We start from the raw sequence: 27,863 nt of genomic DNA on the forward strand, positions 1-27,863 counted from the left end.
ATGGAACTCGTGTCCAAGGAGCCGGACCCTAACCCATCAGAGGGAGAGGAGAAACGGTGAGTCGGCACATTTGAGCTTTTATGGACCTTTTCTACACAAACGTTTCCCGATGCTTTCAGAGCAAACTGTCCGCTTATTCAAAAGTTCTTTGTGTTGCTGGGCTCGCATTGCTCCACGTTGGTCTGTGCAATGTTTAAAAGTAAAACACGCCACTCCGAAGCTTTGCCTCGAGTGCCGTCGTCGTTTTCCCGCTCTGTGTCTTCCCTGATGTAAACATTTCCCTGAAACGAAGCAGGCTTGCGCCACGGCGTTACGTATGGAGGAGGTCTTCTGAGGACGCCCGAGAGGCATTCTGGGAGTTTTCAGTCCTTCCCGTTTATCGTCCGGATCGTTCTCATGGCTCTTTCTGTTATTTTTTTCTCTTTCTCTCCAGACAAGCTAAAAAACAAAAGCTTTTTTTTTTTTTTCTTCTTTCGCCGCCGCCGCTCTCCTCTGGTCTGGATTGTTTTCCAGAGAAGTGAGCTTACAGCCACATCTGACCCCGCCGCTCCTCCAGCCCTCGAGGAGCAGAACCAGTCAAGCAACCCGAACACAAACAAACACGGCACTGTTTAAGCCCCTTTCTCATAAATGAAAACATAATATTAGTGGAATGGAGGCTTTCTCTCATAGAGCGCGGTGCCACCGGGGAGGAAGAGGCCCTCCGTGTGTGGAAGGTGCCTCCGGCTGAAAGAAAAGCCTTATCAGTGCGTATCAATCTGCTCCGGCTTTGGGAGGAGAGCTCAGTTCAGTTACAGAACTCTTATGATAGTTTCATGGGACGGAGAAACGGATAAATTACCTTTTTATTCATTTAAAAGGGAAACTTTTCTGAAAACGGTATCCAGTTCCGAGGCAGAACGCCGCAGACGGCAGCGACCGTGATTATAAATGTTTGAAGGCCGCGACGCGTCGGAGGCCGAGCGTCATCTCAAAGGATCGTCGACAATATTTCCACGATTTCCGATAACGTGGACGTTCAGATCAGAGGCCTCTCGCACACGATAACAAGCATCAAGCGAAAAGAGGGAAAGGGAAAAAGAACCGTGGGGTCTTTTCCATAATGTTATCAGACACTTGCCATAACACTCTGATAGAAAGAAGCACTTTTAGTGCACGTGCTTTGAAGGTGAGGAGTGTCTCTCTCAATAATGGACCCATTTAAAAGACACAAAAAACCTGAGCAAGCAGGTTTTACAGATATGAAAATGACCCTTAACATAGAATAACAGTGAGCTCTCCTTCTGGGGATCAGGAAGTCTGAGTGTCGGATGTTTAGGAAGAACACGGACGCGTAGACGTGAAGCAGCGTTTAACCCACGAAGCGTATTTACATTGTTGCAGAAGAGCTTTATTGCCTTGTTTATTTATTTGAAAACCACAGCCCTTCTGTTTACGACTTGTAGTATTTACGACTTTCAGTGGACCAGAGGAGCATCCGAACTCAGAGCCAAACTGCCGCAGTTCAACTGGAATCTCTTGTCATAATAATAATAATAATAATAATAAAATCCATATGAGTGGATGTCATTAGGGATGTCATGGAGAGACTAGCCGGCTCCATGTGCTGCTTTACGAGCGCGTGTGAAGAAAGTCAAGCCGCCGGAGCCTGCGAGGATTCCTCGGCTAACATGAGCACCTGTCAGGGGATTAACAGCTCTGCCGCCGGGGGCCGGGGGACAGTTGGTGCCGTCCCGGACGCAGGGGCCCCGGACACGGTTAGGGGAGGGGGCGCCCATACGTCGGCCTTCCTTTTTTCTTTTTTTATAGGTGCGAGTATTCTGCGCATCTCCGCTTGTGTTCCTGCACCTCTCGGTGTAATTAAAAGCACAAAGAGTGAAAGCTCTCGGGGGGGCTGACGGTGGCTTTTTTCGGTGTTTAAATCTCTGCCCCCTCCCGTCTGCACGTTGTCACCCTTTTGTTTTGAAGCCCCACCGGCGGCTCTTTGAAGCGATGCTATAGTTACACGTCCCGCCACGCGGGCCGGGAATAGAACACCTGCTTGTTGGAGATGCCCTTCGCGTGAATGTGAAAGGTTCTCCGTTCCCGAGCTGCCGAAACCCTCAAAAGCTCGGCGCTCCTTAGAGTCGCTCGGCTCCTCCGTAAGAAAGCTCTCGGTGGCTCATTAGGACGCTACGCATTGTCGCGCGCCGCACGGCATGCTGGGTCGAGTTCAAACGGAGGCGTGTAAGTTGCGGCTTGCGTCACCGCTGCTCACATGTCACCACGGCTGACGCAAGGCGGCTTGCAGTGTGTTGCATTGACAGCAGCAGAAGGCTTGCGCCATAGTGGTGTGTGTGTGTGTGTGTGTGTGTGTTAGATTCAAGTGGCAAATTGAGAGAGAGAAGCAGGATTGTCTGTGTGTGTGCGTGTGTGTGTGTGTGTGTGTGTTAGATTCAAGTGGCAAATTCAACTAAATGAGAGAGAGAGGCAGCAGCCTAATTTTGTGTGTGTGTGTGTGTGTGTGTGTGTGTGTGTGTGTTGCTTTGTTATCAAGGAATCTTTCTTCACCTTTGTTGTTTATGTGCTTAATTGCCGGGCCAATAAGACGGCGGTTTGAACACGATGTTCTCCGTGCATTAGACGTGTCACGCACTCCTCAGACCTTTGTGCTCTCCACAGGTACGATCTGGAAATAGCACGAGGCGTGAGATAATAACTCTGCGGTATCTGCAGACTGGAACCTGTCCGTGCATCAGGTGTGACGATCAAGCTGCCAGACGTACATCTTGACACGCGGGGCGGGGATGTGATCCTTTCCACATATGAATCTAGAATGCATCATTACTTTCTTTTCTTTCATCCTCCCTTGACATACAGTCAAGGAAGGCCGCCGGTTCCTCGTTTGTTGAGAGATCCTTTCATATTGAGCGTCAGTGAGAGAGACAAACTGTACGTACCGGTATTGTGGGTCTGAAGATGAAGGTCTGTTGTGTGATAAACACACAGCGTGTTCTGTATGGATGTGTCCATACAGAACACGCCTCAGGTGTAAAACATGAAGCGACCGCGTGTTGAAACAATAACACGGCTCCCTGGCGAGTCGGCGCTGCACCGCGTTGCATTGCATACGCCGAGAAGGTTCCTGGGTGTTTGAAAATGTCATTTGTGGGAGAGAGAGAGAGAGAGAGAGAGAGAGAGAGAGAGAGAGAGAGGCAGGATTGTGTGTGTGTTAGATTCAAGTGGCAAATTGAGAGAGAGAGAGAGAGAGAGAGAGAAGCAGGTGTGTGTGTGTGTGCGCGTGCGCGTGCATGTGTGTGTGTGTGTGTGTGCAGTCTGCTCACAGAGTCACTAACTGAAACACTGTCTAGCTCCTTTCGTCAATTATTGTTCCTGTGATTCGTCCGAGAGAAGTTCCGCTGCGAGTTCCCATCTCCAACATTTGTGAGCACATTTCCAGAAGGTTGTTGGTTTTAAAGGTTTAAAACATTTCAGTACGCTACGCTGCTCTGGAATCACTGGTCCAGTACATGTTGTGCTGTGTCACTGACCATGAAGAGGCCGTTATGCAAAAAAAAACATCAGGTTCTTCAGCGTCCCGTGATCCCTGTGTGTGTGTGTGTGTGATTTGGTGTGTGCATGTTTTCTGGTAAACAAGAGAACATGCAATACAGAGATAAGCAGCTATACATTGAGATGCGCCCGCTGCAGATGATTGATAGTTAATCTACACGCCGATTGTGTCGCATCGAAGCCCACACCCAGAGGATTCAAAGCCGAGGGAACCTGACTGGTTAAAACATCTTTTTATTTATTTAAACTTAACATGTATTTTTTTTTATTTCTTTCATGTATGGTTTTTATACATTCACATTTGGCTGCGGGGTTAAACACATTCATGGTCATGGAAAACCTGGAAAAGTCATGGAGTTTTAAAATGGTTATTTCCAGGCCTGGAAAAGTCCTTGAAAAAAATGTAATCCCAAAAGTTTAGTAAAAGTCATGTAAATGTGTTATATTCATGTGTTCATGATGTTCATTTACGCTGAGTTTGAAATCATTAATATGCTTTGAAAAGAAAGACTCAAAATATAAGCAGGCATACATACAGGCATCTATATAAATGTTTATTCTTTTAATCAAACTATTGTCTCTCTCAAATTTGGTTTAAAGTCATGGAAAAGTCATGGAAATCCCTTGGTCAGAATGTGTATGAACCCTGCACATTTAGGTTATTGTGACCTAAATGCAGCTAAATACAGGCCTGCATGTAGCCGTGTCTGTTTTTAAGTTTCTTTGCGAGCTGTATATATTCGAGGCTTTGGCCTCCGTGTTCATGGGTTAATTGTGTGGGTTTGCCGTAAACTGGCGTATTTGGACAGAGGGAGTTTTCTCGGTGGCGTTCTATGTCCCCCTTCTGGCTCGGCCTGTAATTTAGACAGTGGTGGGATACACGAGGGAACAAAGTGTCCATTAGCTGTGGATGTATAGCGCAGGCCCAGCTGTAGGCCCGTAGCATGCATGCTGAACAATAGGCCAGTGTAGCGCTCCCAACATAGCACAGGGGGCCTCATTCAGACGCCGTTATGGATATAATGCTGTGCACTAGTGTCTCTTTGTATTGTTCTGAGTGTTTAATGCATGAGCTCCAGAGCAGGTGCCTCTCAGTTCTTTTCTTTTCATTTTTTTCACTTAAAACGTCACATACCTGACATATTTCTCTCTTCTCACCTCTCACCTGTAGCCGTGCCATGCACATAGTTCTGCTTTTTTATTTGCAAATGTGAGATTGCTGGCCGGCTGGCGCCGACCCAAAACACAAGGGAGGCGATCACAGCAAGAAAAGTGACATTTAACACACAACAAAGAAGCTCAACAGCAACACGTAGTTTAGGGAGACGTGGGTATTTCTTGTGTAACCGGGACATTCCTGTAAAATGTTCATTGTTTTGAGCGCCACAAGTGAAATTCCATCCACTTGCATTGTGTAAGCAGTGAGGTAGAACGCTCCCAACCATGAGACCTGAAACCCAAACCGTGTGCATCGCTGCACACGGCTCAAGGAAGGATGGATTTACCTTTTTAATCAGAAGGTAATATCCATTTTCTTTATTTTTCATTCTCAACAAATGCCATGAAACGACCAAAACGCACATGTCTGTGTATCTATCTAAAAAAACAACAGCGACATATGTTTTATGGAGAAAATAAATTACAGAGACATTTATTGTTTTTGTTTGAGCACATTGAAGTAATTTCGGAGACCCCCAAAATAAAAAATTTAACTATTTTCTTTTTGCAATTTTTTTATATAATGTTTTTCTTGTAATAATTTTGTAGTATATTTTTATTATTTCATTTTGTATATATATACATTTATTTTTTTTATATATATATATATTATTTTTGTAAGCATTTATTTATGTATATTTATTTGTATTATTTTTATTAATTTTGTATTTAGTTCTGCAGCAGGATCTGATGGATCTGATGAAAACACGTTGTCTTTTCACAGGATTTGTCAACAACAACAAACACGCGTCCTGATACTATCTGCGAGGACACTCAGTCCTCTGTGGGCGGCGGCTCCAGCCTTAAAAGAAAAAAAACGTCTTGAAATAGTCAAAGTCTCATGCGAGCTCTCGGTTACCTGAGGAGGCGGGGGGCAATTACTGTACATGTCATCGCTCTGTCAGAGTCGCAGGTGGAGCAGCTGGCTGCCGTCCAATCAGAGCGGAGGAGGGAGGGTGGGGGGGGGGGGGGACGGGAACGGGGGCAGTGCCGGCAGCGGAGCGAGAAAGTCTCACAGATTAGAGGAAGAGGGAGGGAGAAGGCTGGCTGTGTTTGAGTGGGCAGGCTAAACATAGCACAACTGGTAGAGACATCAGGGTGTGAGAGAGGGACGCAGACAGAGAGACACAGACCGAGTCCACGCACCAGGGCTGTGTAGCAGCTGCTCACCTGCAACTGCAACTCCAACCGGCACGGCCCGGCACGGCCATGCATATTCTACAGCCCCACTGCGTCCTCGGGTCAGCGCTGTAAGTTCCTCTTTTCCTCCCCTGTCATCTTTTTTTTGGCTAGTTGTTGACTCTTCTGCTCCGTATTGCGTGTTCGTGTTCGGTTTTGGGCTTTCTGTCTGTCTGTGTGTGTGTGTGTGTGTGTGTGTGTGTGTGTGTGTGTGTGTGCACTTGGTTGTGCAACACCTGTGCATGTTCTGCACAGACGTTTGGGGGGGAGGAGGGAATCGTATTGCTCCGACATGTCAAGTTTAGTTTCATGCCGAGTGGAAAGTACAGTATGTGCATGCGTCTGTAAAGGGTTGGCTCAGGTTGCCGAGAGAAGCGCAGTCGCAGTGTGTGTGTGTGTGTGTGGGGGGGGGGGACTTTGTGTGTGTGTGTTTAGTGGTGTGTTGCAATCCTCGTCCCGTCCCGGGGAGCTGGAGATTAAAAGGCGCTCCTCCGTGGTATGCCTGCGCCGCACGTTTGCTTTGGGCGTCTTGCCCTAACCTGCAAAAAAAAAACCTCACATTCCATTAAAAAAAAGGTATTCAATTATGCACGATGATGCTTTCATCCGCGGGCGTTCTCGCCTCTGCGTTCACCGGCTGCGTGATTTACAGTTCCACATCCCGCCTGCTCCTTCACATAAACGCAGACGGGAATGTTCTCCGTGTGTTTGTTTGCGGCTTCAAACCGTCATGTTTTGGCGAGAAGCTAATCTTTGTTTTTGGCGTTTTCCTTCTCACTCGCCTGTTGGGCCACTTGACATGCATCTCTTTAAGTCTTTCCACTGAGAACTCTCAGAGTAGTGAAAAGCAACTCTGAGGCTCCGCCAAGAGTGCGAAGCTCTTCTTTTTCTTTCTTTCGCTGCCACAGTGCTAATATTTTCATTAGTGCTATTTTGGGATTGATCTTAATGGAGGGTGAGACCTGGAGCCGTGTGACCGTCTCATCATTCAATCCCACGCCGCGCCACATTCTGTGGCTGTCGCGTGAAGGCAGCTCGGCTGAGGTTTTTGGGGATGGGAACCAAAGTCAAACATGTGGCAGGTTGTAAATCTTCTGCCGCGTCTGTTTTCATCCTCTTCGGCCTGTGTTTCCATCTTAAACAATGTGCCGCCGCGTCGGGGGAGGAGGACTGAGCTGTCAGGTCGCTGTCAGCTCAGTCCTGTGATGTGGGAGCCGGTTGGCAGAGGGAGAGAATGTTTACCTTTTTGAGTGGCAGTTAGTGGAAAAAACCCGCCTTGTCTTTTATGCCGCTGTGGCAGCTTTAATTCAGTTTTTTTTCTTCTTTCTGCTGACGTCTACCTTCGAAGGGGAAAGAACTTTGCCGCTTTGCGTTGTGAAATGTGCACCTTGTTGTTGTTGTTGTTGTTGTGTCGCTTCACAGGTGAGCAGCTCGACTCCGTCACTCGTCATGTCAGCTGTCATCCCTCCTCACCGTGGCAGGAACACTGTATCCCGCCATTCAGATGGGTTTCTAATAAGAAGTTGCCAGCGCTACAATCACGATTAATCGGGCTTCGTCTCAACCGGCGGTTTGAGAGCTTAATTTACTGCCCGTTAAGCTATCTGAAAAGGGCAAAGGGAACAATAACCGAGAACAAAACGGCGCTTTAAGCCGAGGCTAAAAAACGTGAAGGCGTCGATTACAGCAACTCCTGAACTTAACAGGCAATCGTGTCGTTGTGTTTCCAAAAGAGCCGTTTAATGGCATAAAACATGCTGGTTTTAAGAGAGAAGCCTCTCCAGTGACGGAGTGAGATTGGATCCCACGTCCCTGCTCTTTATGCAAATAAACACGTTTATCGCCTATGTTTACAAAAACCCAAAGTGTTGTTGTTGTTGTTGCAGCACATGGGATCGAGAGCAGAAATGGTGCAGTAAACCTGAGCAGAGAGTAAAGTCACTCTCCCTCCGTGTGTGTGTGTGTGTGTGTATGTGTGTGTGTGTTGTTATCAGAGCTTTTAGTGCATGTTAGCACGTGAGCGTACCCCACTGGCTCGCATCGAGGAAGTCGAGGAGGCACCCTTCAGTCCCGCCCTCCCACCCCCTGGTTAGCCGCGTGAGCTGCACTGAAATCAGCCGTCGCCATGTTGAGAGCCGTCCAGAAGCAATGACACGTGCCGGTAGTCTGTAGGAAGAGGAAGGAAGGGGAAGGGATCAAAACTATTTCGTGGCCTGTTTCCCGTTACGTCGGGGACGCATCACAGGGCGACTGTGGCTCAGTGGTGAGTCAAAGGATCGGCGGTTCGATCCCCGGCTCCGCTAGCCCATGTCGATGTGTCCTTGAGCAAGACACTTAACCCTAAATTGCTCCCGTAGCTGCGCCTACGGTGTATGAATGGTTGATAATGCTGATGTGGCACCTTGCATGGTAGCTCCTCTCATCAGTGGGTGAATGATGTCACGTAGTGTTAAAGCGCTTTGAGCGGTCGGAAGACTAGAAAAGCGCTGTACGGGTCCATTTATCTGCGTTCACGCGACTGCGATCCCAGACCGTCCACCGTGCCGCTTCAGGACCGAGCGTGAACAGAGTCTCCCAGAGCTTTCGACCCCTCTGAGTCACTTTGCATTAAATCGCTTCATGAAAACGTGGAAACATAAATATGTTTTCCTGCACTAGAGTGACTGGAGTCCAGGTTTTTCCACCGCCGCTTTCAAGTTCCATGGTACATATTGTGAAGCGACCAATCAGAAGATAATGTCAGTTTGCATACTGTATTTGGAGAAGGCGTGTTTTCCCAGCATGCAAAGTGCAACAGAAATGAAAGAGATACTCAGAGCTGAAGGCTGTAGAAACCTTTTGAACCTCATGTTTGTCCCAAAGTGGATTCTAATGCAATGGATTCATTATCTACACACACATACTGCGTAATTACCTCTTTGTACAAAAGAAATGTTTGGAGGCAATATTTCAGACGTAGTTTTTAATATTAACATGTGTTTCGTTTTGTTTTTATTTCCACTTTGTATGCAAATTAGCTTTTTTTTGAGAGTTTGGATGCGAGGAAGATATTATTCACTGAAGTATTCATGTCACAATACTGATACTGGATTTAAATAAAGATATTGTTTTAATTAAATTACGTAGTATACACTATAGTCACTACCTTATGGCATTTTTTGTATATATTGTTCAGTTGGGAGATGATGTTTGTCTTTTAGATGTATATCGTCCAATCACAAAGTGTCACAGTATTGGGTTGTTTCCGGTTTTATTTTGAAGTAATTGTCTCCCGTGTCTAATCACCTGCACCTTCTCTGTGTATTTAAACCCTGTTGGACTGCAGGTGATTAGACACAGGAGACAATTACTTCAAAATAAAACAGGAAACAACCCAATACTGTGACACAAAGGGCTTCATAATCCTCAGACCTTTGGTTCAGAGACAGAAGGCGCAGCATTAGAAACCGTTCCTTCAGACGGCGACTAACGTTCTCTCTCTGGTGCGACTTCGCAAAGCAGAGGCGGCCAACCGGCGTCGCATCTCCAGCGTGGAACTTGATTTTATTTCTGGTGCTAATGGAGCCCTGCTCCCGCTCCTGGAGCCGGGATTAAAGGGCCCTGGTGTGGGAGGAGGGCTGTGGGCTACAGAGAGCTGGACTCTTGGGATCACGCACTCACCAACTCTCTCTCCCACACTCTCTTTTCAGAAATGCTTTCTTTTTTTTTCTTCTTCTTCTCCCCTCCTCTACTTAAGTCTCTCTCTCCTTCATCTCTTCGCTTTCATAATTCCCTTCAGAGCAGCCAGTTCCCATCTGGGCTTTACATGCCTTTCACATGTGTCGGTGCGGCCGCTGCTGTGTTTCTGAGTGCACGCTGCTTTGAGTCGTGGTCTTTGTGTTCGGTCTGTTATTGTGTTGGTTTTGCAAGTGTACCCCGATGACTGTGTCTTAGAAGTGTTCTGAGCGTCGGCATCTTGCTTTTTTGTTTTATTGCAACCAGAAGTGATAAGAGGGTGGAGCCAAGACTAAAATGTTACTTAACTTAAAGAACTGAGAACAAACTGTGAAAGGGTTGTAACTCCTCGACCGAACAGCACCGTGGTAGCAACCTGTCAATCACCTTGTAGCCCCGCCCCCAAAGCATCCCCTGCTTTATGGTCTGTTTGACTCTAAGTGACCATAATTTACTAAATGAACATCATGCTGTATTGAAGAAGACTTGAAACTAGAGATTGAGACATAAACTCATGTTTACAATGTTTACTGAGGGAATAAATCAAGAGAGAAGTAGAGTCATTTATATAGACTTCTATACAACCAGAGGAGTCGCCCCCTGATGGTCAGGAGAGAGAATGCAGCTTCAACACATGAAGCATAGACTTCTATACAACCAGAGGAGTCGCACATTTGGTTTATTTTATTGTATGTTCCAACTCTGTCATAGATGACATTTGTTCTGTACCTGGATGCACTAACCAGGAAAATGCCAGCTCATCACGGTCCTTTTATATTCACACCAGGTGTTCATAAGCGTTCTCGTGAGCTCGATTGTGGAGCCGATGGACAAACGCATTTGTCTGTAACCTTTTGCCGGGCGGTTTGATGTAGCAGGGAGTCGTGGACCACGCTGACCTTCTAGCTTGTCGTTGAGCAATTTGTTACATTTAAATGTTGCCCAACTGCTCAGACAGCTTTTCTGGTCGATCCAGTTCGGATTGCAATGTGCACCTTTAACCATAGATGTTTTTTTTTTGCACATTTACTCACTGTGGCTTGTTTTTCACTGCAATATAAAAGTAGAGGGAAATCAACATGGCCTTTGTGCAGCGTGTTGAATATTTTGTATTATTGTTTTTACAAACATTGGTAAAAAACACAAAATGTATCTTTATATACATTATTTACCATAACTAAGGGCTCCACGTTCTATACATGTTGAACTATTTGTACAACCTTTCGGCAGTTTACTCACTGACTGTTTGTCACATGACTGTTTCTGAGCCGAGTGAAATCACGGCTCTCCAGTTCACGCTGAGGAACGCAGAAAAAAAAATCATGAAGTTCGGTTTATTTTTGGCGACATTTAAAATTAGACAAATGACGATTTTTTTTTTTTTACGAAATATCTTAATTTCTAAGCTTCGCTTTGGTCACAAGTTGTTCGTTACACACGATTCCTTCAAGGCCCGTCAGAAATTTGACCGTCCAATGATAATATTGAATCTGCTGGCAGGTGGTGGGTCTATTTACATGCATTTTTACATATGTGTCTTTCTGCTTTGTCTCTTTTGCAATCTTCCAGGTGGCTCAATGGCCCAAAAAGGAAGAGGAAGAACAGCCAATGTTCCTTGAAGAGTATGACTGGTGAGTAACTGATGGGGGGGAGGGGAGAGAGAGCGAGAGAGAGAGAGAGAGAGAGAGAGAGAGAGACACTCTAAAGTGGCAGCTAGGAATCAAACCTCCACTTTCGTACCTGAAGTGTGAATGAAGTCAGAATTTTGTAAGTCTCCTTAGAAATACTCCTCTCCTCTCCGAGAATAAAAGCTCTCCAAATGCCCCTGCATTTCATTCAGCTATATTTGAATGCACTTTTGAATTCCTTTTAGAAAAGCAATATTGTCGCTGTCAGTCTCACCTCACTGAATGCATGCAGTTGAGTGAGTGCACAGAAGCTAGCTAGCGCTACATGATTCACTGCTGCCTCTCGCGTGCATTGCACTTTCGATTTGTCACCTCCAAAGAGAGAGAGAGAGAGAGAGAGAAAAAAAGTAAAAACATCTTGGCATCTGTCATCAATAAACGAAAGCCTTGTGCTCTGTCTGCTTTCTTGTTGGACGCAGCACGTTGTCTGAGTGACAGCTCCAAATCCCTCGAGCTGAAAGAAGCGAATAAAGAAGGTAAGAGAGAGTGATAGTGATGGAGGCAGGGTGGGAGGAACACCAACATAACAATCCTGCATGGCATTTTGACACTCGACCCGACTTCGGACGCTCTAGCGGGGCGCTAAAGGGGTCATGCTCAATTCAGGAAATGTCAAATCATGACAGAGATATATTAATGTGAACGCAAAATAATCCAGTTTACTCTGAGACGACTGAATCAAGTGTTGAAAGGATTAGTGAATCAGTTGAGAGACGGAAGATTATCTGACATATTTAAATGCTCTGTGACAAACCGGCAGAGAATTGCGTCATTAAAGGAGCGATGCACAACATTCAGAGCATTAAAATAGCTGCAAGTGGCTAATATCTAATATTCTTTCTGAATAAAGGTAGAAATGTTAGCTAATGTGTGAGCAAACAAGTTCATACGACTCCGGCTTGTTCTGCTGCCACCTAGTGGCAAACATCAACGAATTCAGCGTTAAGAAAGAATTAATCCGGTATTTAATTAGTTAATTTAATAAATAAGCATGCCAAACGTTGGTATTTTCTACTTCTTTGGGATATTCATTAAAAACCTAAACCTGATATGCAGCCTGCAGCCTTCAAAATAACCTTCAAAATATTGTATGCATTTTTAGAGGCAAAAATAAATGATGCAGCTGTAGTCCATTTCAGTCATACGTTAATTCTGTAATTCAACTCTTTTTTTATAGTAACAGATGGACGTTTTTTTTTTATTAATTTTTTTGGAGTGCCATTCAGGAAAAGAGCCGATAAACGCAGCCATAGTGGGCGCACTAGAGTCGGCATCACAGCTGTTGTTCCCAGCTCCCCGTGCCCCGATGTCGTCAGTGTTTACAGTATCAGATGTCACCTCTCTGTGCTGTTGTCATGTAGGAACCTCTGGCGGGCGGGGGAACAATCTCAAGACTCCTTCAGGGACCCGATCCATACCACCCCGATTACACACATTAATTAAAACGCAATGCCAGAAACTTGTGGAGGGACAAAATATCTATCTTGCAAAAACTGTCCTTCCGTTTTAGTTTTTTCCTGGAGGTGTTTTTTTTGTCGATGGAGATATATTGCAGGGCCCGTCGTAGGAGTGCCGAGTAGCCACAGAGCTGCAGACGTATTGATTTTGGGCTCGGCTTCCAAACATAGTCCTCAGCACACTGGAGCTGACATTGGTCCCTATATGATGGTTTTTAACTTAACTTGGGTTTTTAACAAAGAGCTTTTTAATTATATATGTATATATATATATATATATATATATATATATATATATATATATATATATATATATATATGTATGTATGTCGCTCTCGTCTCTCCTCCTCCTTTCTCTCTTTCCCAGCATCCTTTTCTTCCCCTCCCTCTCCTCTAAAGTCTGTCCCAAAGCCAAAAGGCAGAGCCCAACTGACACTGCCAGTCACAGCTCTCCCCACGCCTCCATTTACACACACACACTAGCATATATGTCATGCGAACGTCTCACACACACACACACACACACACACACACACACATGTCTGTGTACAAAGATCTGCCAGTGCCTCTTTGTATGAGTGTGTGTGTGTGTGTGTGTGTTCAGACACACATGTTTCTGTATTAAGTTGTGACTCGCAGACGAGCATCCCCTCCCCTCCCCCTCCCCGTGTCTCTGCCATATATCATTTGAAACGACTGGCGATCTGCTATTTCCTGTGTCTGTGCGCTCCCCTCCCTCCGTCTCACTGGTCCTGTAGCCAGTGCGTGGAAAAAGAACAAACTGTCCTGGTCTCCAGTTTAAAGCAGAAGGAAGGCTGCAGAGGGAGGAAGAAGAGTGCAGAGAGAGAGAACAATGCAAATAATAATATGTTTATTATGGCCCTTACATACCTTATTATACTAGTTTGCTTAAAACCCATTTATAGCGACATTAAAGACCTAATCTGTGATGTTGTGATCACATGTATTAGAGGTTTGTTTATATATGTGATTGAAGACTTTTTAACAAGAAGACACAGAACAGGAGGGAGGCTGTAGTCCTGTAGTAAAATGTACTAAATGTGTCTGGAATAGTCTGCAATTGTCTAAAAAAATAAATAATCTGTGGACATTTAAAGGTGCCCTGTTGAGTTTTTTTTTGTTTTGGTTAACAAAACAAAAAGTTATGTTTATGTTCTGTTCAGAGTTAATCACAAACATGTGCATTCCTTAAGGCCTGACAAATCTTTGAATAAATAAAATCGGCCATTGTTTACATCCACGTTTTTCTTGGCACATTACCGCCCCCAACTGGCAGTCAGTGGAATGACGTGAAAAAACAATCGGCGAGACAAACTGGGAACCCGCTTGAGAAAACGTTCTACGGGTCACGAACTCAACAGGATCCCTTTAACCTCGTCAGGGAAAGGGCTGATCGTGTTTCCCTGCAGGTCAGAGAGAAAACTAGCTCCAACTGTTGAATGTCAACGTCAAGGTTCAAAGTTCAGGCATCACCAAAACAAGACGCATGTAAACCTCTACGGAAGCCCTGAGGGGAAAGGGACAAAAAGCAAATGTCTAAAGTCTGATCGGTTTTCGCTCCTGTGTTTATGATTTAAGAAGGATAATCTTTGTAATACATATAAATATATAAGCTCCTTAAAAAATATATCTTGAAGCATGCGGAAAAACAGCAAAAACTAAAAGTTCTGTTGTTGCTGTAATACTCATTTTGGCCACAAGAGGCAGCAATGCACCACTACCCAATGTTTTAAATGTTACTAGAAGCAAGCTTTCTTCCAGGCAACTTTTTTTATTTAAATAACTTGCACAATGTACCTTGTGTTTTGAGAAATTTAAAATCAGCTGGAGAGAGAAAGAAAAACCAAATAAAGAGCATTTTTCACAGCAAAAAAGTTATCTTTGGAAATAAAATCTGTATTTGTTTCCGTTTCACTGTAAAAGAAAAACAGGAGAAGACAGGAAAGGATAAAAAACTATTTAGGTAAGACCAACAATGTATCACCAGATTATTATTATTATTATTTTTTCTCACCTTCCTCTCGGGGCTTCTGTAGCAAAGCTTCTCATTGGCCGAGAAAATCAATACAACCACATGGGACATCTAAAAATCGACTGGAGAGTGTTGCTTTTCATCATCTGGTGACGCTCACGACTCCGGCTCGCTGGAGACGGATAGTGTGTGAAGTTTTTCCACAGTCGCAGCGGTGATGAGTGGAAATAATGTGTAGGGGAGAGTGCAGGGTGGGGCGCACAGGGTGGGGCGCTCTGGCTCGGTCGAGTGGAGCCGAGCGAGAAGGTGAGGGGGATTTAGGACTGGATACCGATGTTGTGACAACAAAATATAAATATATACAGTATATACATATGTATACGTTGTAATATTATCTGTCTTACCGTTATCTTTGCTTCTCTCCCTCAGGGTACATCCCCAGCTACCTCGAAAAGGATGAGCCATGTGTGGTGTGTGGTGACAAGGCCACAGGTTACCACTACCGCTGCATTACCTGCGAGGGCTGCAAGGTACACACACACACACACACACACACACACATGCACTCACATGCAATCCCAGAGTTTCAGATTCATAACCCACATAAGAGCTGCCAGAAAACCTGATGCGAGGCTTCTCACGTCACGTCAAAGTCAACGCACATCAAGGTCACAGGCGCCGTACGGACATATTTACACACACACCTGTCAGTCAACTGTCACTTCGCTTTTTGTCTTCGTCGCTTTGTCAGATTGTTCGTCTTTGTTCACCGGTGACATGCGATATCTGAGGCTCGTCTGGAGGGATTACCGGCGTTTTTTACATTAGGTACAAATTCATTCGTACGGGCGCACGAGGGCTGAGCGCGCGTTCTGCATCGCGGCCCGCCTCCTTGTTGTTGGCACAGACCCCGCCTCCTTTTGCTTAGCGGCCCGTTGGTGCATTTAACGTCTGCTTCATTGTGCCACCTCTCAAGAAATACATTTTTCACATTTATGTTCACAACTTAATTTAGCAATCAGCGCGTCGTCACTCAGCAAAAGCACACTTTCTTCCTTTTTTTAATCGAATAATATTTCATGGATATGAATCCATTTCCAGCTCTGATTTGTTCAGCTAAACTCCCACGCCGTTTGCCTTCCAGCAATTAGACTACACGGATTCTAACATGTAGACAAATTGCCTCAGATTTGGTCGCAAATCAGGTACAGACCCAGATTTGATTAAAGATTTCATCTCTGAATTAGTTTTATCGCACAGAGGAGGAGGCGGCGGTAATTAAAACGTCTCCCCGCGGGTTTGTTAGTCCCGCTGGAACAAACAGGCCGACTCAAAGTCTCAGTCTCTCTCTCTCTCTCTCTCTCTCGTCTGCAGGGTTTCTTCCGTCGGACCATTCAAAAGAACCTCCACCCCAGCTACTCCTGCAAGTACGATGGCTGCTGCATCATCGACAAGATCACCCGCAACCAGTGTCAGCTGTGCCGCTTCAAGAAGTGCATCGCCGTGGGCATGGCCATGGACTGTGAGTGTCTTTATTTCATCGCTGCTTTTAAAAAGGCTTTTTTAAGAAGAGAGGTAGATAAATGATGTGTGTGCTGATGCGCCCGCATATAGAAGGGGCCGTATGTACTTTAGACAGAAGACGATATGTGCAGACTTCAGGCAACACGCAAACTAATTATATATCTCTGTTTTTGCTTTTCCTTTCCTTGGCTCTCTCTCTCTCCATCCTCCCACTAGTGGTGCTGGACGACTCCAAGCGGGTGGCTAAGCGGCGCCTGATCGAGGAGAACCGGGTGCGCCGCAAGAAGGAGGAAATGGTGAAAACCCTCCAGAACCGTCCGGAGCCCACCGACAGCGAGTGGGAGGTGATCCACCTGGTGACGGAGGCCCACCGCCACACCAACGCTCAGGGCGCTCATTGGAAACAGAAGCGCAAATTCCTGGTAAATATGCATGAACTATGATGTGTTCAAGGTCCCACCCTGCAGGAACATGAAGTAACCCTTTAAAGGGCTGCTGAAACACAAGATTTAAAGTGTGAGAGAAATGAATCAGTTAGTCCACTGTGAATTACGTTGCTCCACCTTTTTAAAAGTGCAAACCCACACGTAATCTCTCCCTGTAAACTGTGTCGCGCCTGCTTTTCCCCTGCGTTTAACCCCGCGCCCCCATTATCTCCTCGCACAAACACGCAGCGCTAATTCATAAACGATAAGGTTTCCCTTCATAATTTCGGAGCCGAGGGAGTGGAGCCCTTTGTGGCTTTATCGCTGTTTCCCCTGCCGCCTGTTTCCGTCTCTTTATTCCTCACTTCTCTCCGTCTTTTCGGGAGAGGAGGGGGGGGGTATTCATGGTAATCCTTCTGGGCTCTTAACCGGACCTAATTCCCTTCATAGTTCTCATTCACACCTCGACTCTCTCTTCTCTTTAATCTGTTCCTCGTCTTCATTTCTGTGTTTACCTCCCTCACCGTCCCGCTGTGTCTACCCTCACTTTTTCCCGCGAGCTCTCCTCTCTTATCTCAGCCGAAAGCGAATCCTTCGCTGGCGGAGTCGTTGGAGAGTTTCTCTCAAACCGACTTCCTGCTGGGCCCGGAGGCTCGGATCGATCCCGGACCGTCCCGACCCCGTCACACACAGCACATACACACCGAGTGACCTCGTGTTTTTGGCCCTTGGATCCTCTGAGGCACTTTACAAAATTTATAACACTCGTTAACAACTTCACAGCTGAGCTCACGGACAAATGATTGTTAAAAAAAAAGACATATATATATATATATAAATATGTTTGGCTGTTGGTGGGTGTGATGAGGGGGATTATTCTGGAGAGGGGTTGATGGCACTTGTGGACGCAGTTGCTAGGCAACAAGAAGGACGTGGCCGGGCGTTGGGACGATGGGGATGACGAAGGTGATGAGGAGGAGGAGGAGAAGAGGAAGATGTGAAACCCGGCTGGTTTTGGGATGAAGGGAAGATGATTTTGTCTTCTTTATGAACCGAGACTTTTAGGCCGCGGCGAGTAGATCAAGCATCGTCGGGTTTTTCCGAAAAATAAATAAGAACAATTTATTATATAGATTCGTGCAGAAATAATCCCTCCTAGTCACCAGATGTCCGTCTGCAGAGAGCCTGCCTGGATCTCTCTGGTTTTAACGTGCTGAGGATGTTTCTGAGCATCAGAGCTCAATCCAGAACGAGAGTGGATCTGAGGTGTTTACAAACCTCCCTTCTGAGATTGTAGAATCAAGGAACGTGTTTTTTTATTAACCCTGCGAAGTCTCTACAGCAGGGCTCCCAAGAACCGGGATTTAAAAGACTAGGTCATGTGACTCCCGTCACTTTTATTTCCTCCTCCTCGTGAAGTGTCACATTTAAACCGCTCGCTGGCCGTGGATGAATGCAGCTCATCAGCAACGATTTCACGCGTCGCTTTGGGCGCTTAAACGGCGTTCTGTCGACACTAAAGAGCTCCACGTTTTTTATTTTTTAACGCCTTGCGTGTCTTTCACGTTTTATGATTTGGTCGAGCCTCCAGAGCTGCAAGTTACAATGCTCTCTCTCTCTCTGTCTCTCTCTCTCTCTCTCTCTATCTCTGTCTCTGTCTCTCTCTCTCTCTCACTCTCTCTCTCTCTGTCTCTGTCTCTCTCTCTCTCTCTCTCTCTCTTTCTCGCTCTCTGTCTCTCTCTCTCTGTCTCTCTATGTCTGTCTCCCTCCCTCTCTCCCTCCTTCCCTCTCCCTCTATCTCTGTCTCTCTCTGTCTCCCTCCCTCTCTCCCTTCCTCTCTCTCCCTCTATCTCTGTCTCCCTCTCTCACTCTCTCTGTCTCTCTATGTCTGTCTCTCTCCCTCCCTCTCTCCCCCTCTCTCTCTCTATGTCTGACTCCCTCTCTCCCTCCCTCTCTCTCGCTCTCTGTCTCTCTACCTCCCTCCCTCTCTCTTGCTCTCTCTCTGTCTCTCCCTCCCTCTGTCTCCCTCTCTCACTCTCTCTGTCTCCCTCCCTCTCCCTCCCTCTCTCTTCCTCTCTCCCTCTATCTCTGTCTCCCTCCCTCTCTCTCCCTCTATCTCTGTCTCCCTCTCTCACTCTCTCTGTCTCTCTATGTCTGTCTCTCTCCCTCCCTCTCTCCCCCTCTCTCTCTCTATGTCTGACTCCCTCTCTCCCTCCCTCTCTCTCGCTCTCTGTCTCTCTACCTCCCTCCCTCTCTCTCGCTCTCTCTCTGTCTCTCCCTCCCTCTGTCTCCCTCTCTCACTCTCTCTGTCTCCCTCCCTCTCCCTCCCTCTCTCTTCCTCTCTCCCTCTATCTCTGTCTCCCTCCCTCTCTCTCCCTCTATCTCTGTCTCCCTCTCTCACTCTCTCTGTCTCTCTATGTCTGTCTCTCTCCCTCCCTCTCTCCCCCTCTCTCTCTCTCTCTATGTCTGACTCCCTCTCTCCCTCCCTCTCGTTGTCTCTCTCCCTCCCTCTCTCTCGCTCTCTGTCTCTCTCCCTCTCTCCCTCCCTCCCTCTCTCTCGCTCTCTCTGTCTCTCCCTCCCTCTGTCTCCCTCTCTCACTCTCTATGTCTCCCTCTCTCCCTCCCTCTCGCTCTCTCTGTCTCTCCCTCCCTCTCTATCTCTGTCTCACAATTCAATGTGCTTTATTGGCATGAATGTTCCAAAAAAAGACAGTATTGCCAAAGTCTCCGTCTCTCTCTCCCTCTCCCTCTCCCTCTCCCTCTCTCTCCTCGTAAACAGCTGTGTGGGTCTGTGCATGTCTCCAGTAGTCGTCGTGGTTATTTTTTATTGCCACTTGTGTTGGACAGGGCATAGAAGTTGTGTGAAAGTGTTTGTGTCAACAAGCCTCGTCTCGTAGAAACCCGAACAAAAGCACATCTATACAAAACCGAGCCGTCTTCATGCCTTCCTCCTCTGAGACACAACGACAACACACATGACCGTCATACTTAGTAACTCTCCTGTTAAACATAGACTAATAAGCAGGCAGCTACCTTGCACGATGTTCAGCCACTAAATCTTAAAATCAGTCTCCTTGTGTGATTCGATGCTCGGAGGACAGATGGTTTTGGTTGAACGCAGATATTCAGAATTAGGCGTTCAAAAACATCAGCATTTTATTTTATTTTTATTAAGCGCAGTTCTGCAGTCACACGGTGATGTTATCATCTTGTGACGCAGTTCACATTTTGTGCAGTTTGAATCTGAGCGTATTATTACCAGATGTTTATATCAGTGTTTCTCGGAAGAAAGCGACCTGAGGTTCAGATGTTTATATTTCACTGGAGTGTCTTGAAAAGTGTGTGTGGAATTTTTTGGGGGGACTAAAGGGGCTCCATGGTTCTATAATGTAAAACAAAGCGCTTAACGCTATTATCTTTATTAATCGCGTTCAGAGCACAGGGGTAGAAACATCCGAGCCAGATGAGATCCTCGTTCCTCTACTGGAACAAACTCCCCGGCTCTAATCCGTCTGATAAAAGGTCAACAGTTGAAGCTCGCCGCGTAACTGATGAGGCTGCAGGAAAAGAGCGTTTCCTCCCAGTCGATTGCCGGTTCCCAGTGTGCTGCTGTTGGTTCATGCCAGTCCAAATAACGTCAGCCCCTTTTGGGACTCTGAGAAACTGTTTCTTTTTCTTCTATACGGGACAGAGGAGGAATGCTTGAGCCACATTGAGTTTTACGATATCTCCCCACAATGTTTAGGCTCCCGCCTCTGAGTGTTTTCCCTGGACGCCGCCCACACGGCCACGCGCTCAATAAACGTGCATCAACAGCCGCGGGGAAATCGCATTAGTCCGAAAGAAAAGACGTGGAGGACGTTCACGAACACTTTTACACGTTTGTGTAATTGCTCGAGCTCCAACGAAACCGAATTGAGATGAAACGTCTTGAAGAATCACTCACATCCCGCCCTGCAGAAAGATTATTTTATTTTTTGGGCCAGGTTTTGAGATTCCTGCTGGCACACCGATGCAATGGAGGTATATGGAATATTGGAGAGAGAGAGAAAAGGACATTTAAAACTGAATTTAAATTTTTTTTAAATTTCTGGAAAAGATGAGTTTTCATCCCATTGTGTTGGGGGTATATATACAGAAATATCAAATATCTGAAAACCTTGATACCACAGGAGGGAAGTGAGAAAATATGTTCCACCAAAATAGTTTAGAGCAACCCCTTAAAGGGACGGTTCACCCCAAACGTCAATATACAGTGTAGATGCACGCTTCCCTCATGTGGTTCGGTGGAAAGAAAATAGTTCCTCTATGAAACTGCTCGCAACAAGCTCCCGTTCATTATCCCGAATAACTGGGTCTTTTTTCTCCAATGTATTTTTTTTGGTGCCAGTTAGTTCCATTATATTGGAATCTATATAATTATATACAATCTCTACCGCACAATATCAGCAAATCACACCAAAAGCAATAAAGCGTTCGAGCTGCTCGCTCTGCTTTTTGTGGAAGGAACAAAACCCGCCGCTGACCTCGACTCGGGGGGGAAACCAGGGCTTTGTTTTGGCTCCAGAGTCGCGGTCCATCAAAGTTATTGCTCCGCTTGTTTACATTGTTCACACTTGCTTCGCACAGGATTGGCTTAAATTCATACTAGTCCCTCCCCGTTCTGGATTATGATTGATGGTCCATCGTGCGAGGTGATAATTCTCCTACTATTATCTCAAATGAAGGTATTTTTTTACATTGACGAGTGCGTTATATCCTCGGCCGACTCTGTAAACATACGTATCACGGAGCCGCAGTCCTCCTCTAAGGAAGCGCTATCAGCCGGGTGATGCGTCCCATCCCTCTCACGGAGCACAATCTGCCCTCCTTATCTGGTAAAGTGATTTTAATTTGTCTCCCAAAGGCAAGTGAGCACTTTGTGTGAAGGCCATAAAAACTGTTTAAAACTGCGTTGTGCCCTCTAAACCCTGCACCGCTCTTATTGATTCTTCCCTATAATCCTATTTTATTCTTCTGGGCTCTTTAATTTAAAACACACACACTTTGCACACACGTGATGGCACCAACACCTAAAAATATGTCTCCAGTGTTGGATATCGGAACTCGGTACCTTTTGAAGGTACCAAAATAACCCAGTACCAAGTAGTATTGAAACCCCTCCAGTCAAAAGATCCCTGCATTCAATCCTTTTTGTACCCTTTTTCTTTTATCTTTGTGCTTTTTTTTTTTTTTGCTTTTGTTGCTTCCTTAACCGGTCTTTGACACAAAGCCCTCCAAGTCTGTTGGTTAACTGAAGACACACGTCTTAATAATAATAATAAATCCCAGTGAGCGCTTTAAAACATCTGGTAGCTTTCACGTGGCTCCACTCAAAAGGAAATAAAGCATTTGTTGGGGACTATTTTCAGCGGCGGATGAATTCACATTTGGTACTCTAGTGAGTATTTGTGGCAGAAGAACGTGTGTGTGCGTGTGTGTGTGTGTGTGTGTGTGTGTGTGTGTGATAGAGTTCATGGAGATGAAGCAACAACAGCGAGGCTCATTCATGTGTTTTTAATGGAGCTCTGTGGCTCAGAGGAAGAAGAGATATCAGGCTTTAATACACACACACACAATATGTATTAATGGGATCAGTTTGGTCTTTTCTCTGGATTTGTTTACAAGAATAATAACCGCTCTAGTGGCTCTTTTGCTTTCTAATCGACCGTTTTTATTTTTCCCCCAACGTAGCCAGAAAAGATCGGCCAGTCCCCGGCCGCCCCGACGTCAGACGGCGACAAGGTGGACCTGGAGGCCTTCAGCGAGTTCACCAAGATCATCACTCCTGCCATCACCCGCGTCGTCGACTTTGCCAAAAAACTGCCCATGTTCTCCGAGGTGAGTGCGGGTCTTTGAACATTACATCCGGCTTGTAAAAACCCTACCCAGAAGCCTTTGCTGCTGCTAACAATCAGCCTTGATTAGCAACATGTAATCATGTGCTTCTGGCTGTGCTCGTGTAATGGGACCGTAGATTGGATAATTATCAGGGTGTGTGTGTGTGTGTGTGTGTGAGAAAGAAAGAGTCTTGAGAGGATAAGTCGTTTGTGAGAACATGAATCCCAGAGAGCACTGGGAGTAAACTTTTTTCTTCTTCTTTAATCTGCATATTTAAAAACACTGAATTCATTTATATTGTTCTGTTATATAAATGTTCTTATTATTTTTGATGGATGCTGCTGCTGCTGGACGTTCTGTTCGTTTTAGAGATGAAGAAATCAAACGGCAGCCGATAAGGACGCAGAGTTTTAGTATTCCAGACACTAGAGCAGATAATCAGTCATGTTTATTACGTTATCTTTCTTTCACAATCTAATAGATTATATTAGATATAAGGAGAAGCATTTTGATCTGATGTGAGAGAGAACCTGTTTGTACCACTGCGGTGAATTACAGATAAGAACGCACGAAAACAAAGCCAGCTTTTTCTCAAAAAAAAAATTGCACCTCCAGGTGCACATTTAGAAGACAAATCAAGCCAATTAATGCCAATTAATCTGCTCAGCAGTCGAGAGCAGTGAAATATGAAACAAGCTGACACGAAGGTGAGATTTTAGTTCAGCACACCCGGAGTCGGCAGATTTAATTAAATGGGTTTCAACCCAGAGATTCTAATATCCATGTAAATCAGGGCGTATTAGTCATAATCTGTGTTCATCAGCGGAAAAACATTTCCGCCAGTGTCTTCAGCCCGTCCTCCTGTTTTCTCTCCATAACATCTGTATACTTATATATATATCTCAAATCATACATTATAATGCTTCAGACTTCCATCCAGGTCACGTGTTAAGATGGCGTTCAGCGTATGAATGCATGAGAATATCCAGAAATCCATTTGTTTTGTTTTATATTTTCCCCTCTGGGTGGGTGTGTGTGTGTGTGTGTGTGTGTGTGTGTCTGTGTGTCTGTGTGTGTCTGTGTGTGTGTGTCTGTGGCTGTGTGTGTGTGGGGTGCATTTTTGTTCTGTTATAATTCAGGGCAGATCTTATTTTGGCTTTTTTGTTGTAAATTAATTATGTCTGTGTGGCCTATTTTTTTTTAGGAGGGGGAGTTTGTCATCTACTCTAAACATCTACTAAAATACAATATACCTCATTATCTTCTATCTGTTCCTTATATTCTATTTCGTCCCAAAGTATAAAAGCTTTATCTTCATTATCTTAAAAAAGTGACTTTTGCTCTCTATGATTTGATTGTTGAGTGAACATTTTCTAAACACAGCTTTTGAAAAGTGCAGCGTAAATATGGTTATTGATGAAGTTGCTGCTATAAATCATCTGATAAGAATCAGTCAGAAATGCATTAAGCAACGGAATCAAAAACAGAATAACAATAAAAAAATATCCAGACCCACTTCCATTCCCGTTGCTCCATAAAATGAAAGAAAAAAACCAGCAACCACATTATCTGTAACTGAAGTTATCCACAGTACCGTAAAAGCCGGGTTACAAGCCGCTACTACCTTCGGTGGTTGTCCCCGCTGTAGCAAGCTAGCGCTACTGCTAGCTCCCTGCTGCTGCTAGCTAGCGCTGCTGCTGCTAGCTCCCCGCTGCCGAGTCGGGCGTCGAGCCGGGGCTGGTCCCGCTACCTTCGGTGGTTGTCGGGGAACTAGCAAGAGCTAGCGGAGAGCTAGCGGAAGTTTGCGGGGGAACTAGCAGCAGCGCTAGCTGGCTACAGCGGGGAACTAGCGGGGACACCCACTGAACGTAGTAGCGGCTTGTAACCCGACTTTTACAGTAATTTTCTCCTCGTAACCACCGATCTCTGGAGTTCACAGCCTTGAAATGTGTTTAATAATAAGAACCTTTCTCCCACCAGCTACCGTGTGAAGACCAGATCATTCTGCTGAAGGGCTGCTGCATGGAGATCATGTCGCTGCGAGCCGCCATGCGCTACGACCCCGAGAGCGAGACGCTGACGCTGAGCGGCGAGATGGCCGTGAAGCGCGAGCAGCTGAAGAACGGCGGCCTGGGCGTGGTGTCGGACGCCATCTTCGACCTCGGCAAGAGCCTGGCGCAGTTCAACCTGGACGACACGGAGGTGGCGCTGCTGCAGTCCGTGCTGCTCATGAGCTCAGGTTGTTGTTGGCTTCAGATCCCGTTTTATCTATGCACGACTCCGCGGAGCGAATCTCACACACTCGGCCGTCTCGCGGTTTGAGCTCAATGTAATGTAAATGTTAATTTTGTGCCCTCGGAGACACATTTCCATGACAGTCCATATTCATTACCCGCCGCTTTACACTGTATACATTGTCGCCTATTGTGAGTCAGAATGTAATTATGGCATGAAGATTAAAGTCCACATACATATTCAGTGTTGAGTGGAGGGAATCTAAATTCCATCCTAAATGTGATTAAAAAGCCTTTCCCTCTCAGCTCTTAACGTGAGACTTTTTTTAGGGGGGGATTTTTAGGATGCATGTCACATAAAGTGCTCAGAGTTTTGAAATAATAGGATGCAAATAAAGAGAGGATGTGTCTAATGCTGATTCCGCTGGCCGAGGACGGAGTTTCCTAGTGAAAGGTTTATAGGTGTAGCGGGCGTCTTGTTAATCAGTGTGCCACGTCAACATTAAGGTGAACACTTACTTTGGTCGTGACACCGTCCGACAGATCTGTAATTTTTATTCCGTCCATAAAGTCAGCCTGCATCGGCCCCGGGGGAATAAAATACCCTCCAATAATTAGTACGTTGTAATAAAATTAGAGAGGACGGCCCTCCTTATGACAAACATCCACTTGTGATGTTTTTTTTACTCGTTAACCCCGACAACCCTCCACCAATCATGCTCATCAGTAGTAACGTGTGAGCCAATCAGAGGCGATGGAGCTACTGTAAATAACCTAGAAACTGCCTATTTTGGTTATAAAAGAGTGAGAGGACACCCTGCAACACGTTTATTGCGAGCGCTGCCTCAGGTCGCTGACACAGTTCAACAGAAACATTTGTTTATTGCCACTTTGGTAGGACTTTATAATAAGTACACACTATTTAGCATTAGTAAAGCACTTAATTCATCATTTATTAAGCATTATTCCAACATGAACACTCATTAGTAACTCATTAGTATGCAATTCATAAACACATTTATATATTTGTATTCATTTTCATATATTAACATTACACATAAATAAAAAAATGAGGTTTGTCAGACAATATTAAAGTAAAAAAAAAAAATACAATCACCCCAACACCCCTTTAATTATCTTTTACATGTACATTTGCATACACAGCCCTGCATTTATACCTGCATTTTCCTGAACACACAAATCCCGCCTACAAGTACTTGACCACTCCTCTAATTTGTGAGAAAAGCCATCAGATTTGTCCATGCTAATGTTTTATTCTTGATTAATAAGCTTGACTATTATGCATTTCATGATTGGGTTTTCATACTTTATAAATGATGGAGTCCCCATTTGTAATCTATATTGCAAACCAACTATTAAGGACGTATAGGGCTTCTTACTAATGAGTGTTCATGTTGTAACAACACTTTATAAATGATTAATTAAGTGTTTGCTCATGCTTTACTAATGCTAAATAGTGTGTAGTTATTATAAAGTGCTACCGTCGCTTTAAAAAGGATGCAAAAATGCAACCAAGCCCACACAGTTTATCCTTTACTATGCACTCATTTCTCCCTCCTCCTCCGTCACCAGATCGTTCGGGCCTCACCTGCATGGACAAGATCGAGAAGTGCCAGGAGACGTACCTGCTGGCGTTCGAGCACTACATCAACTACCGCAAGCACAACATTCCTCACTTCTGGCCGAAGCTCCTGATGAAGGTGACCGACCTGCGGATGATCGGGGCGTGCCACGCCAGCCGCTTCCTTCACATGAAGGTGGAGTGTCCCAACGAACTCTTCCCGCCGCTCTTCCTGGAGGTCTTCGAGGACCAGGAGGTGTGACACGCTGTCGCCGTTTGGGACGAGGAAGACGCCCCGGGGCAAACTTTGGGAGATGGGAAGGGCCATCTTTTTCTTTTTTTTCTTCGTTTGGAATAGGGGAGGAAAGGACGGAGGGAGAGCCATCTCTGCTTTTCTCTCGACCTCGCATTTACAGTCTGTGGTTTTAGGATAAAAACTGGAACCAACAATAGCAGAAACAACACACCAGCAACAGGAGAGTCAAGCGAACAGAGGATTTTGTTTTCACAAACACCCTCTCCTCCACCTCTTTCTCCTCCTTTTACTTACCTCTGTTTTCAAAATCTGTGCGGGGGCCCTTCTGTCTGAGCATGATGTCTTATCTAGTAAGAGTTGTAGCCATTTGCCAAGACACGTACACCGACACACACACACACACACTGACACACACACACACACACACACACACACACTCAGCCTGTTCCACCTCAGTTCTTCAGAGCAGCGCAATTTGCAGAGGTTCTTTTCTTTTGTAAGCAGCCATAGATTTACACACCTTTTTGAAGCCCATGTCTCCAGCTTCCACGCTGGCAAGCACCTCTCAGTATTATTTCTGAATCTGTGTCATGGCAGTAATTCAGAAAATATGGACACAGGTGACATATTGTTGCTCGCAGCCATGCATGCACACGCAATCAGCAGCAAACACTGCACATTGGGAAAGTCAGCAGATGCTCCCGGCATTGCTTGGGTGTGTACCGGCTGCAGGATATATAGCAGAGCTGCCGGACTTATTAGTCTTTTTATCAATTCCTCAACTCAATCTGAGCCGTTTAACAGCTGTTTTTGGTGTTTTTTGGAGCTTTGCACTTACATCCCAGTGAAAACCGGTGCTATATTTATACAAGGCTACTCCAGTTTTTATGAAATTGTGTTGAAAATGTGCAGAACATGGCTCCATATCTACCTTTGTTTTTGTCATTGGACCGGCTCCTGTGACACACACACACACACACACACATATGAGCTGACTTGCCTTGTCATTGCCCGTGCTGCTTGTGCCAGCAGCCCACCGTCTTATTAATGATAATGAAGCTCTCCTCTCTCTCCGAGGAGTCGGAGCATTGAAAGGAAGGAAGAAAGAAAGAAGGGGTTGGGGAGGAGGAAGGGAGAGAGAGAGAGAGAGAGAGAGAGAGA

General features: G+C 45.5%; 1 protein-coding gene across 3 annotated transcripts; it reads left to right on the forward strand.

The window, feature by feature from the left end:
* Positions 1-26,708, forward strand: LOC306733299 (thyroid hormone receptor alpha-B; the record flags this gene model as incomplete). Of its 3 annotated transcripts, XM_079214515.1 has the most annotated exons (9): positions 1-56; positions 11,233-11,294; positions 11,771-11,827; positions 15,231-15,331; positions 16,176-16,323; positions 16,542-16,747; positions 22,484-22,630; positions 24,611-24,869; positions 26,458-26,708. In XM_079214515.1, 9 exons carry the CDS (start codon positions 1-3, stop codon positions 26,706-26,708), a joined length of 1,287 nt encoding a protein of 428 aa, XP_079070641.1. The 3 variants fall into 3 exon arrangements, with proteins under 3 accessions (XP_079070641.1, XP_079070642.1, XP_079070643.1); XM_079214516.1 differs by lacking the exon at positions 11,771-11,827 and having other exon boundaries at positions 15,210-15,331; XM_079214517.1 differs by lacking the exon at positions 11,771-11,827.
* Between the last annotated feature and the right edge of the window lie 1,155 nt (positions 26,709-27,863).

The sequence above is a fragment of the Taurulus bubalis genome (assembly GCF_910589615.1).
Source record: "Taurulus bubalis genome assembly, chromosome: 2".
Lineage (NCBI taxonomy): Eukaryota > Metazoa > Chordata > Actinopteri > Perciformes > Cottidae > Taurulus > Taurulus bubalis.